This window comes from Sarcophilus harrisii, chromosome 3 (assembly GCF_902635505.1).
Source record: "Sarcophilus harrisii chromosome 3, mSarHar1.11, whole genome shotgun sequence".
NCBI lineage: Eukaryota > Metazoa > Chordata > Mammalia > Dasyuromorphia > Dasyuridae > Sarcophilus > Sarcophilus harrisii.
In genome coordinates this window covers 416540465-416553108 of record NC_045428.1, presented here as the reverse complement: position 1 = coordinate 416553108, position 12644 = coordinate 416540465, and the positions used below count along the sequence as shown (strand labels likewise).

General features: G+C 36.8%; 1 protein-coding gene across 3 annotated transcripts in view; it reads left to right on the top strand.

Moving 5' to 3' along the window:
- The window catches only part of TANC1 (tetratricopeptide repeat, ankyrin repeat and coiled-coil containing 1), a 246801-nt gene extending 234507 nt beyond the window's left edge, over window positions 1–12294 (top strand). For all 3 annotated transcript variants that reach the window (XM_023499223.2, XM_012544742.3, XM_031960629.1), the window contains 7 exons: window positions 307–430; window positions 617–792; window positions 2787–2919; window positions 6400–6491; window positions 8790–8936; window positions 9440–9540; window positions 10173–12294. In XM_023499223.2, the coding sequence (XP_023354991.1) occupies window positions 307–430; window positions 617–792; window positions 2787–2919; window positions 6400–6491; window positions 8790–8936; window positions 9440–9540; window positions 10173–11589 (2190 nt within the window). In that variant the 3' untranslated portion in view covers window positions 11590–12294. The remainder of the gene's footprint in view (window positions 1–306; window positions 431–616; window positions 793–2786; window positions 2920–6399; window positions 6492–8789; window positions 8937–9439; window positions 9541–10172) is intronic.
- Window positions 12295–12644: the final 350 nt, after the last annotated feature.

Genomic DNA, 12644 nt, shown 5'->3' with positions numbered 1-12644 from the left:
GTTCCCCCTTACATATACATTTATGTAAGCTAATCTTTTATCTTAAAAAGAGCATTTCAATTAACATGTTTAATTAACACTTAGAAGTGGGGTGACCACCTGAAAAACTTGTGTTCACAAGGTTAATATAGACTAATTATGAAAGTTTTACATGTCACCAAACTAGTACTCTTTAAAAATAAATAGGATTTTGTGTTTTTTGGTCCTAAAAGGAATACCACCTTTGGGGGTTGGGAGTGAGATGGTAAAGACTACATGTGGTTTAAAGTATTATGAAAATATTTATTCCAAATGTTTCTTTTTTAGATTGTCAGATTGCTGTTAGAACATAGCTGTGATGTGAATTCAAGTGACAAGCAGGGTCGGACCCCACTCATGGTGGCTTCTTGTGAGGGGCATTTAAGTACTGTGGAATTTCTGCTCTCCCAAGGTAACAAATCCACATGTTTGTGGATGGACAACAAGATAATTTATTAGGATCTTTCATTATGACCTAATTAAAATGAACACCATTCATGAACAGGCCCCCTTAGCAGAAAGGCAATAATGTGTTTGCTTCTTAGTATTTCTTTTTGAAATTGAGACCAACTCTCTTGTGAATGGGCTTTTATTTCAGGTGCAGCTATTTCTTCTCTAGATAAAGAGGGACTGTCAGCATTAAGCTGGGCATGTCTGAAAGGCCATAAGGGAGTGGTTCAGTACCTGGTTGAGAAGGGAGCAACAATAGATCAAATGGACAAGAATGGGCGCACGCCCCTAGATCTAGCAGCATTTTATGGCGATGCAGATACTGTAAGTAAAAGAGAGATGTTGAAAAACTCTATCTCTACTTCCACCTTTTAGTTGAGATAAGAATTCTTTTGTTCTTCAGAAGGGCTATTGTTAAGAAAAATTGACATAAATATCAAGAAATGAGACTTCCAGGATGTGGTTGAGTGGGATTGTCATATGAAACACATAGGTGGCATTTTTATAAGATGTAGGGGCGTGGTGGGGAGGGAAAGAGAATGAATTTTTTCATTCAGCCTCTCACAATAATACCTAAATAGTTGCACAAATATTAACAGATGGGGATAAACATGATTATAATTTCTTAGATAGTTATTTGTTAGAATTCTTACAAGGTGCTAAGTCCGTGGAATTAATAGAGACAATGGTTGTTTAGCAGAGTGCTTAACAGTTCTCTAGATGTACTTAGTACTTAGTATTGTTCCATAAGATTCACACCTTTAAGAGAGCATGTATAAGTTAGGAGCCTCAACCAGGATTGAACTCTGAGAGATTCACAGTCAGAAGAGACAAGCCCACTCTCAGAGGCGGAGACAGATTCATTCCATCTTCCACCTTGTGCTGGATGGAGGCTGAAGCTGGCAGAGGCAAAGGATTAGCGGCAGGAGCTCTTGGAACCAAGGAGAGAGATAGGTCTCTATTAAAGCTAACCGGGCCCCAGGAAGGAGACAATAAAGGATTTGGACTTTTAACTCCTGGCTGCATTTGGGGTGATTACTTTGAAACTGAAATGAAGCCTGTCTTCAGAAGCCCCCGAAGAACATAATATTTTAGAGAACACTACAGTTATCTATATAGAGACCATAATAAAGTCACCATCTAAAGACTGAGAATCAGATAATTGTATATTATTTATCATTGATGAAGCATGCTTTGAAAATACAAAAAAAGGTCTTTGTGTGTTTTTTGGAATGCTTGTAAAAGATTCTGCGAGGATCCAACAAGGAAGGATAAAAGGATGGAAGGTACAGAAATAAATTTAATCCTGATTGAAGGAAAGACTTTCTAATATTTAGAGCTGCCTGTCCATAAGTGGCAAAGACAGCCTTAGTAGTAAGTAGTAAGTCATTGTCATAAGAGATCTTCAAAAAATCTGGTTGGTCACCAAGTTCCATTTAGAACAATTACAACTCCAATCCAGTACATTTTATTTTGTTAGGTTTTCTCAAACTGATTTTCAAAGGTATTTTTTTTTAACCTACTGTCCTTTTCTTTCCCCTTTCTTACCTATACCATTCCTTCTCTCCATTCTTTCCTGAAGCATCAGTATGGCACATTTTCCATGGAGACTTGTAGGCATTCTAAATAATGCCATTTGAATAGAGACCTTTTTCTCTTGTCATGGTAATGACATCAGATCATCACTCTTACTGTATTTGTGATTCCAAATATCACAACAGTTTTTGATTTATTTTCCTCTGCCCTGAAATTAATTATATTTGTACATGGTGCTCCTGAATTACATATTCATCCTAGCTTTACATCTTCACCTTGTTGATTTAAATCTTTGTAAAATGCTATTTGCTTTACTTTCTGATGACAATGATGCTGGCTGCTAAGAATGTGCTTGTGGTTTTTCTGGCCTGGGAATGGGATATGTGTGCCCCCATGCATGTATGCATCCACCTGCATCTATCTACATACATGCATTAAACAAATCAGCCTAACATAACAGGATGGCTTGCAGCCACAGGATCTGGTCATTTGGAGCTTATTTTCTTTATCACTTCCCTACCTAATTGGCACAAGCTTCTAAATATGTTTGTGTCATTAAATTCAGATTCTTGTTAAATATGGGCATAGGCTGTATTATAGATGAGGAAACAGGTACTGAGCAGTTAAATATCTCATCTGAGGTTGCAGACAAGTGACATAGTGTCTGCTGTAGAATTTGAATGAAAATCTTTCTGACTCCAAGTTTAGTAGAGCCATTACTATACCCCATTATTCTCAGTTATGTAATGGTAACTAAAAGGCCTTGACTTTGTCCCTGCCAGGTGCTCTATCTTGTGGAAAAAGGAGCAGTCATTGAGCATGTAGATCACAGCGGTATGCGTCCTTTGGACAGGGCAATTGGCTGTCGGAACACATCTGTCGTGGTCACGTTACTGAGGAAAGGAGCCAAATTAGGTAGGTAAAACTTCCCTTTTTCTTGGGTTGAGTGTGGCTCAAGTTTCATAATGGATTAGTGGAAGGGAGCTACTGCCAGATTTTTAAAAGTCATAGATTTGAAACTTCCTCTTATATCAGTCTAGTGACCTTGGGGGTACAGGTAATTGGTGATGCATTAGCCACCTGAAAACCAATGGTGATTATTCTGAAAGGTTCTTTGAAAGAATCAAGACTTTGGTAGAATGTCATATGGGGGGAAAAGAGCAGAATAGAATGGTTATCTAAGAATACATTGACAAGAGTTACTGGATTCATAGCTAGAAGGAACCTTGAATGATACCTATAGGAAAAATAGCAGCAAGGTTCTAACCCTAAAGCCCTCTGCCACTGGATCATATTGCCTTTGGGAAAATAATATATTCCAAAGCAACAGATCTGGAATATGTGCACACAGTTGTTTTCCATGTTAGGAGTAGCAGCTGGTGTAGCACAAATGTGCCAAATGGATTTGGAAAAAAGGATCTGATTGAGGATCTTGTGATTTGACCTTTTTGAATCTAATCAAAGAAATGTGGGTTTCTCCATTGGCAAAATGAGGCCCAAACTAAAGAAATGTCTCAAGTTCCTTCCAATTCTAAAATTCTTTGACTTGTATGTTCAAAAATTAATGTCAGTAATCACCTCAAATAGCCTTTTGTTTCTCAGTGGAAATACTTTAAAAACTATGAAGTGCTATGTGATATAAATTTTTATTATACCTTTTCAACATATGATGTTCATACAATTTAAGATATTTTTTTTCTGAAGCAATTGGAGTTAAGGAACTTGCCCATGGTCACACAGCTAGGAAGTGTTAAGTGGCTGAGATCAGATTTCAGGGCTGGTGTTCTATCCACTGCACCAACTAGCTGCCCCTGAAAATTTTTTTAATGGTGTTTCATTTTTCCATATACATGCAAAATAATTTTTGATGTTCACTTTTGTAAAACCTTGTAAATTCCAAAATTTTCACCCTCTCCTCTTTGCCTCCCTTTCCAAGACAGCAAGCAATCTTATATAGGTTAAATATGTGCAGTTCTTGTAAACATACTTCCATATTCATCATGATGAGTTACAAAAAATCAGATCAAAAGAGAAAAAAACATGAGAAGGGAAAAACAACTGTAGCAAACTAACAACAACAAAAAAATTTAAAATATCATGCTTGGATCCACATTCAGTCTCCATAATTCTGGATGCAGATGGCACTTTCTATCACAAGTCTCTTTGAATTACCTTGAATCACCTCATTGTTGAAAAAAGCCAAGTCCATCATAATTGATCACCACGTAATCTTGTTAGTATGTACAATATTCTCTTGGTTCTGCTCATTTCACTCAGCATCAGTTCATGTAACTCTTTCCAGGCTTTTCTGAAATCAGTCTGCTCATCATTTCTTACAGATCAATAATATTTCATTACCTTTATACACCGTAGCTTATTCGGCCATTCTCCAAACTGATAGGCATCCACTCAGTTTCCAGGTTCATTCCACTACAAAAAGGGCTGCTACAAACATTTTCACGTGTGGGTCCTTTTCTCTTTTTTATTATCTCTATGATGCAGATGCAGTAAAGACACTACTGGACACAGGGTATACATAGTTTTATAGCCCTTTGGGCATAGTTCCAAATGGTTGGATCAGCTTACAACTCTACCAACGATATATAAGCATCCCAATCTTCCCACATCCCCTCCAACATTTGTCATTCTCTTTTCCTGTTTTCTTGGCCAATCTGAGAGGTGTGTAGTGGTAAATCAGAGTTGTCTTAATTTGCAAAGAAATTTGTTTTTAAAGTAGCAGTAATGGAATCTTTTGAGATCACTCATTAATGAGACAAAATGAACTTTGGGATGTTTTAGTCCATTTCGTTTTTAAATATTGATGATATTCATCCCAGATAATCTAAAACCAAAAATCTGCTTTATTATATAAATTATGGGCTTTTGTTGTTGTTCTCTGATTCTTCACGACCTCATTTGGGGTTTTCTTGGCAAAGATATTGGAGTGGTTCACCATTCCCTTTGTTGGCTCATTTTATAGATGAGGAAACTGAAGCAAACAGGGTTAAATGACTTGCCCAGGGTCACACAGTTATTACTGTGTCTGAGGTCGAGTTTGGGGTCTTGACTCCAGCTTGACACTCTTCGTTGTTAACACTTACCTGCCAGATTGGAGACTACACACTATTTACACCCATGATCAAGCTAAAAATTTATCATGATAGGAGCTACAGCCTCTTAATTTTCTTGTTTTCAAATATAGCCCTTATATGCCTATTGTTTTGGGTCCACATACACATATCACAATACTTTTAATCCAAGACATCATTCTGCATTAGTTTTGTTTGTACAAAACCTTTTTAATTTAATATAACCAAAATTATCTATTTGGTATTCAATTATGAGTTCCAGTTCTTCTTTGAACACAAATTCCTTCCTTCCTACAGATCTGAGAGGTAAACAACCCTATGTTCTTCTAATTTGCTTATAATACCACTCTTTATGTCTAAATCATGAATCCATTTTGACCTTATCTTAGTGTAGGGTGTTAGGTGTGGATAAGTGCCTAATTTGTTCTATATTATTTTCTAATCTTCCCAGCAGTTTTTGTCAAATAGTGAAATAGTGAAACTGGGGTCTTTGGGTTTGTCAAACACTAGATTACTATAGTTATTGACTGTTTTGTACTGTAATGCTAACCTATTCCATTTATTGGCTACTCTATTTCTTAGCCAGTACCAAATGGTTTTGATGACCACTGCCAAGACATCATTCTACAAAAGAAAATTATAGAATGTAGGAAGAGAAGGGACAATCTCTAGCATTTAGAGTTAATAGGGACCTTAACAGTGAGCTGGTCTCCACTCTCCACATACGCTTTCCAGGTTAGGAAGCTACATACTGCCTTCAGTGAAACACTTGATGTTAGTAAGTAACAAAGTGGTATGCTTAAGACACATCTTGTGAGCATCTCAGAAATGCAAAGGTGGCTCCACATAAATTTACAACCAGTTTTTTATTAAAGCTTATTTTCAAAACATGTGCATGGATAATTTTCAAATTTACCCTTGCAAAAACGTTGTGTTCCAAATTTTTTCCTTCTCTTCCTCCAACCTCCTCCCCTAGATGGCAAGTGGTACAATAATATGTACAATCAATGTTGATAATGGATTTTAGGAAGTAAGAAATCTTTCTTTGGGACCTATCTATTCTAGGCAAAAATAGCAAATACCTTCACCTAAAGTAGGTGAATTTTATGGGTATACTCTTCATATTCTTTCATTTATTTGCTGACTGAATGTTAGAAAACTAACCCTTGGTCTTCATTGGGATATATATTGTTTGCAAGTACAGCTAAAAAAGCCAGCATTAGTTTTCAAATATGTATTGCAGTTAGAATATTAGAATTTCTTTCCTTTTTCCTCCTTTTTACTATTGGATATATTTGTTTTGTAGGGAATGCAGCTTGGGCAATGGCCACTTCTAAACCTGATATTCTGATTATACTTTTACAGAAGTTAATGGAGGAAGGAAATTTATTGTACAAGGTAAGTGGTGGTATCCTTTTTTTTTCTCGTCACTTTTTGCTCTGAACTTTGGCTACAAGTATTTTATTTGGGAAGGGGACATACAACTTGGTATTAAAAGATATCTCATGAGATGCTGACCTTGTACTTCCATCATGTCTAATATTTTAGAAACTTTGATTAGTTGTTTTATTTATTCATTCATTTACTTTGATATTCAGCTTTAAATACATTTTCTCACTTTATTGAGAGAGGATTCTGCCTAGTTTCAACTTCAAAAACACAAAATGTCAGTCATTTATTTTCAATTAAATGATAACAAAAGTAAACACAAATTCTATTTAGATAATCAACATGTTTATCTCAAAAATAACTACAAGATTATGTGATAGTTTTCTTTAGATCTGACCTCATTTAATAATGGCCAGCGTGTTTATATCTTTAGCAAATATAATTACCAAAAATGTAAGAACATTTAGTGACCCTGCTTCATTTGCTAGGAATTGAAAAATGTGATAAAACCTTGATATTAATGTCAGATAAAAGGCTGGCATTTACCTAATAGGATCATAGGATTAGATAGAACGAATCTTTGTGGCCATATGGTCTAATCTTTTCATTTTACAGATGAGTAAACAGAAGTCCAGGCAGCTACAGTCACTTGCTTAGAATTTGCACTCTGTTCCTTTTTAGAAAATTGCAAAATATTTGCCTCTCTCTGGTCCTTTGGCATCTTTCTTGTTCTTTTTTTGTTGTCATTGATCTTTGAGTTACTTGTGAGTAGTTCTTCTGGAACCTTAGGATAGAGTTCATTTTGGTCTGATGACTTGATCTTGGCTTACTTTGGATTTCTACTCTCAATTAGTCATTCAATCCCATTCTTTTCAGCTCCCATATCATTCTCCATTTACTTATTGTCTTTCCCATTATATTGTGAGCTCCTTGAGATAAGGGAGTGTCTGGTTTTTTGTTTTTTTCTTTTTTCTCCCTAGATCTTAGCACAGTCCCTGGCACAAAGTAGGCATTTAATAGTTATTGAGGAGCCAGGAACAGAATAGAACTTCCTCAAATTTGTTACATGTTTTAAAGGATGAAGTTATAAGGCAAGTCAAGATAATGTTATCTGCTCAGGTTTTGATCAGAGAAGACCCTCTAGCATATATTTCAGGCATAAATACTATCCTAGCCTTATCACTTGAGTAAATGTTAAAATTTTGTGATCTTTATGAGGATTTTATTTACTTGAGATTCAGTTGATTTCTAGCATTTTTTGGCTTCTAGCTACTCAGGAAACTGAAATTTTAAAAAAAAAAAATTCCCCCAAACCATGTGATTTATATATACCCAATTGAATTGATTTTAAAAAAATAAAGAATTCCAATTTGGACATATTGGACTCTACTGTGTGATATATGCTGATTATAAGTATTTATTCCAGTTCTGACTAGATGGAATTAAAAGTAAAATTTGTAAAATAACTCCATTTTTTCTGTGTGGTTGTTACTTTTCTCTTCAGATGTCTGTTTAAAAAAAAAAAAAAAAGATTCTTAAAACTGACACAGAATAACCAGCATGGTTTCTGACTTAAGGAATCAGTTTGAAATTGAGTTCAGAGTATGTGTTGCTGTGGCTTTGAAGTGGTTTTAATATGGATTTGGGTAGGCAATTATGTCACGAATATCAAGCCAATTTCAACAGGCTGCATACCTGCTGTGCAATGGAAATGACTGAGCAAATAGGTTTCTTTAGCACTGATGCTATTCTGATTTTTTTCAGCCGTTGCTTCTAGTTTCTTTAAAGAAAAAAAAAAATTATTCGGTGGCAAACATAATCTAGGTTTTGTCTTATCCACAAGACCCCATTTGTTTTAGGAATGATAATACTTTTTAATCTCTTTCTACAGAGTATAATTTCTCAAAATGAAACATTTATGAAACTTTCTCAAAGAAATATAATGGGGAAAATGTTAAAATTTAGATTAATTTAATTTTTAAATTTTCTTATTCATCTATTTATAAAAACATGTCATGGGTGAGGCCCTTCATAAGGAGTATGTGAAAGTAAGCTATTGTGACTGGCTTCCATTTTTAAATTTTGGATCATTTCTGTTGATAAATTTGTTACTAAGATTTAAATTAAAAAAAAAAAAATTCTTCCCATTATCTTAGCAACCCAGGTATTTCCATGGGGTCAAATAACCTTGAGTACCTTTAGGCTCTGAGTAATATGTTAAAAGCAAAACCATATTTATATTCCTATAAGATACTTAAATTCTCTTCATTGAATCATTGCACTGAAATCTTTCTTTCCTACTGATAGAAAGGGAAAATGAAGGAAGCAGCCCAGAGATACCAATGTGCCTTAAGGAAATTTCCTCGTGAAGGGTTTGGCGAAGACATGAAAGCTTTCAATGAACTCCGAGTTTCCCTCTATCTGAACTTGTCCCGGTGCCGAAGGAAAACAAATGTAAGTTGTGTCTTATCAACTGTTCTAAAGCCATGGAAAATTATACATGTGTTATCTTTTTCAGAAAGTTTAATTTCTGTGATAGTAGCATACGAGGAATTTGTTTCCTCAGTTGGCTGTGTTGTAATCTGTGTCATCTTTAAAGATTCTTTTCCTTTTGTAGGTGAGCATTTTGAGCCCAAGGGAAACTGACTTGCTTGAGATCCTTAGTTAACTGCAAGAGCTGGGACTAATTGTCTATTCTCTTATGCCATAGCTTTCCTCTGGATATTAATTTTCTAGAGTCTAAAAATTTCTATTCTTTATTTGCCTTTACATGATCTTAACTTACCCTTAAGTTCTGAAAGTCTTTCCTTCTGCTGGTTTATATTTACCAGGGCAGAGATATTGTCAATAACAGATATATTTCCATTCTCTTGCTAACAGTTGCCTTTGAAGTCGGCAAAGGGATTAAATTAGGTTTGTATTCTATATAACTAATGTCTTTCTTATTTTTATATCAGGACTTTGGCATGGCAGAAGAATTTGCTTCCAAGGCTTTAGAATTGAAACCCAAATCCTATGAAGCATATTATGCCAGAGCAAGAGCAAAGAGGAATAGCAGGTACTTTATAGGTTGGGTAAAGGGAGGGGAGGAGGGTGTTTTATCTTTAACGATATGTATTCACCTCCTGATAATTTAATGGAATTCTGTTTCATAAATATCAATATGCTTTTCATCATTTTTAAACACTTTCTCAGTCAAGCTGAATTTTGTCTCCTGGCATTTTTTGTAGTGATGATATTATTGTTTTTGACCAGTTGAGATTTTGGGCTCAATTTGAAATTCTTTCTAGTTACCTTGACTTCTGTTAACTAATTAGATTTCTGCCATTTAAGAGATGTAAAGGAGTAGAGGCTTTTCTCATTGCTGATTCATCATAAAAGCTAGTTATAAAAGACTAAGATTTTTTTTTTATAAAGTGTGGACATAACATTACATGTTATAAGTGAGAAGCACCACACTATTCATTCTTTTTGATGGTTAGGATGCTTGCTCACTTGCATGGGGTTGTTATTCTGTTCTGTCTTTGCCCATTTGGAGTGAGTGGAGTGATAGTTCTAAGACCCCACTACAGCTATGAAATTCATCTACACAAAAGTTATATACTCCTTTCCCTCCTCTCCAACCCAAGTAAAAATTTTATTTGATATAAGGTATATCTCACAATTTTAATCTCTCTTTGTGTTACAAAGGCAATTTGTAGCTGCTCTGGCTGATTTGCAGGAAGCTGTGAAACTCTGTCCCACCAACCAAGAAATCAAGAGGCTTCTGAGTCGAGTAGAAGAGGAATGCAAACAGCTGCAAAGAAGCCAACAGCAGAAGCAACAGTGCCCTTCCTCAGCCCCAACCAACGACTCAGACCATGAGGAAGATGCCCCAGCTCCTGGCCTGGAGGATGACTTCCCCATGGAGGAGGCTGAAGAGGAGGAGACAGCACAGCCTGGGGACTTGGTTTCACTGCCTGTTCGGCCTCAGCCCTCTTCCTCAGCACCTGCTCCCTACAACAGAACTCTTCAGGAAGGGCTGCAGCCAAAAGCAAGACCGGCCTCACCCCAGAATCGGCCAGGAAGCAGTAAGCTCCCACGGGAGCCTGTGGTTCAGTCGGGTCTGATAATGCAGCCTACTAAGCGGGCACAGATTGTGAAAACCAACCAGCACTTGAGTTCTCTTCAGTCTAACCTGAGAACTGGAGCAGTTACTAGTGGTACAAAACCTCAGGCTGCCTGTGTGAATCCTCCCCCAAGCCCCATGCCAGGAAGGCCCCCTGCGAGCCTCACCAACAGAAGCCAGCATTTAGAGGGGGCAGGCTCTTTCCCTGCGGGAGCCCACTCTGGCCTTTATGGTGACCGGCTACGCAGTGAGAGTGGCTCTGTGTATCCTTTACCAAGCAAGGTAAAAGCTACAGAAAGGCTTCTGGCTCATGCTTCTTTAGCTATGGACGTAGCCCCTCCAAGCCAGGGCACGTCGGTGAATTGTAGCGATGTGAGGCACGTAGGGTCTCTGGCTACTCCAGCCTCTAACAGTTCTCCATCTGGCAGCATGAAAATGTCCAATTCAGCCAGCAGTATAGCCTCAAGTAGCAGTTTTTCAGATGGTTTGAAGGCCCAAGGGGCAGATGCAAGAAATAAGGAGAAGATGGCTAATAACCCAGTTCAGAGTGGTACAGCTGAGCATAGACCCCGCAATACTCCGTTCATGGGCATTATGGATAAGACTGCACGATTCCAACAGCAGGTAAATCCATCTACCCGTACCTGGCACTGTCAGGTAACTGAGGGCTTACTGACAAACCCATCTGCAGCTGGTCTGCAGCCTTCACACTGTGAGCAGCCCTCTGTCAAACAAGCAGGAGGATACAATAACCAAACTAAAATATGTTCCGCTCCCCCCCTGGGTGGAATTGTCCACAATGGGGCCCAGTTGAAAGAACTTGAGGAGAACAAGTGCCAAATATCAGCCCATTGTCAAGACAGCCGGAGAGCCAAGAATGTCTCTCATTTGTACCCAGACAGTATCTCTAAACAACAGCCCCCTATTAGTAAGGAAGCTCATCGGAGTCATATCACTTCAGCAAAACCAAAGCGATCGTTCATAGAATCAAATGTATAAGCATTAAGAGAAATGCTGTGTATAAAAGAAAAAAAAACACAATGTACTGATTCCTGGGGTTAATTACTAATTGTGGCTATTTCATCCTTAAAAATAAGGAGAGCTTTTTAGTTATGGTTTTTGATGTGTTCTGTGGGCTGATGTAATTCAGCACTGACCATCCTGAGTCGTATTAAAAAAAAAAAAACAAAAAAAAAACAAACGGATAAACCACTTTAATATGAAGCTAAAAGTCACCATGAACAAGAATGTTAACTGGAATGTCAAGCAGAGCTGGAAAAAATTGACACAAAAATTACGGTTAGCTGTGACTGACTGTAAAGTTATAAAATAGGGAACAGCCAAGGAGATACTGTCTTGTATCCTTTGCTTCTCTTAAAAGACTGTTTATAACAATCTCTTTTCTGGGTTTTTGATACGATGAAAATCTCAGTATTTATCAAAGGAATATTTACATTTTTCTCATTCCATGTATGAGAAACATCTAGATCTATAGGTAAAAAAGCAGTAAATATATATGACCCAGAATTGTAGATAAATGTTTTTTGAATTAGAAAGGAGTATTATGCTACATTGATGGTTCAGTAAATCCCCAGTTTAATATAAAAGAAATGATTTAGGAGTAACTCTTTAAGTCACTTCAAACTGAGTATGAGGTGAGATTATAAAGTAATGTGATTGTTTAAAAAAAAAAAAAAAAAAAAAGCAAACATCCAAATAATTGTTGTCCTTGAGATGCTATGCATTTACTTCAGTAGTCTGCTCGTTGGTCAGAAGCTTTTTTGGAAGTGCTCTTTTCTGAGCCCATAGTTCTGTCCTCCCTGAAAGTTAATCTTCATCTTATCAAGATGATCAAAATCAAAACTAATACTGATATTTTGCATAGAAGTATTAAGGATAAAATAATGCAAATCATTCTCTCAGTGTGCAAATTAAGTGTGATGGTGGTTCTAGAAGCAGGGTTCCAGAAATGTGAGCAATGGCAGCATTGCTAGGGTGATATCCCAAGTGACTGCTTTGAAAAATAAAAAGACATTTAGATATTCAAATTCTGC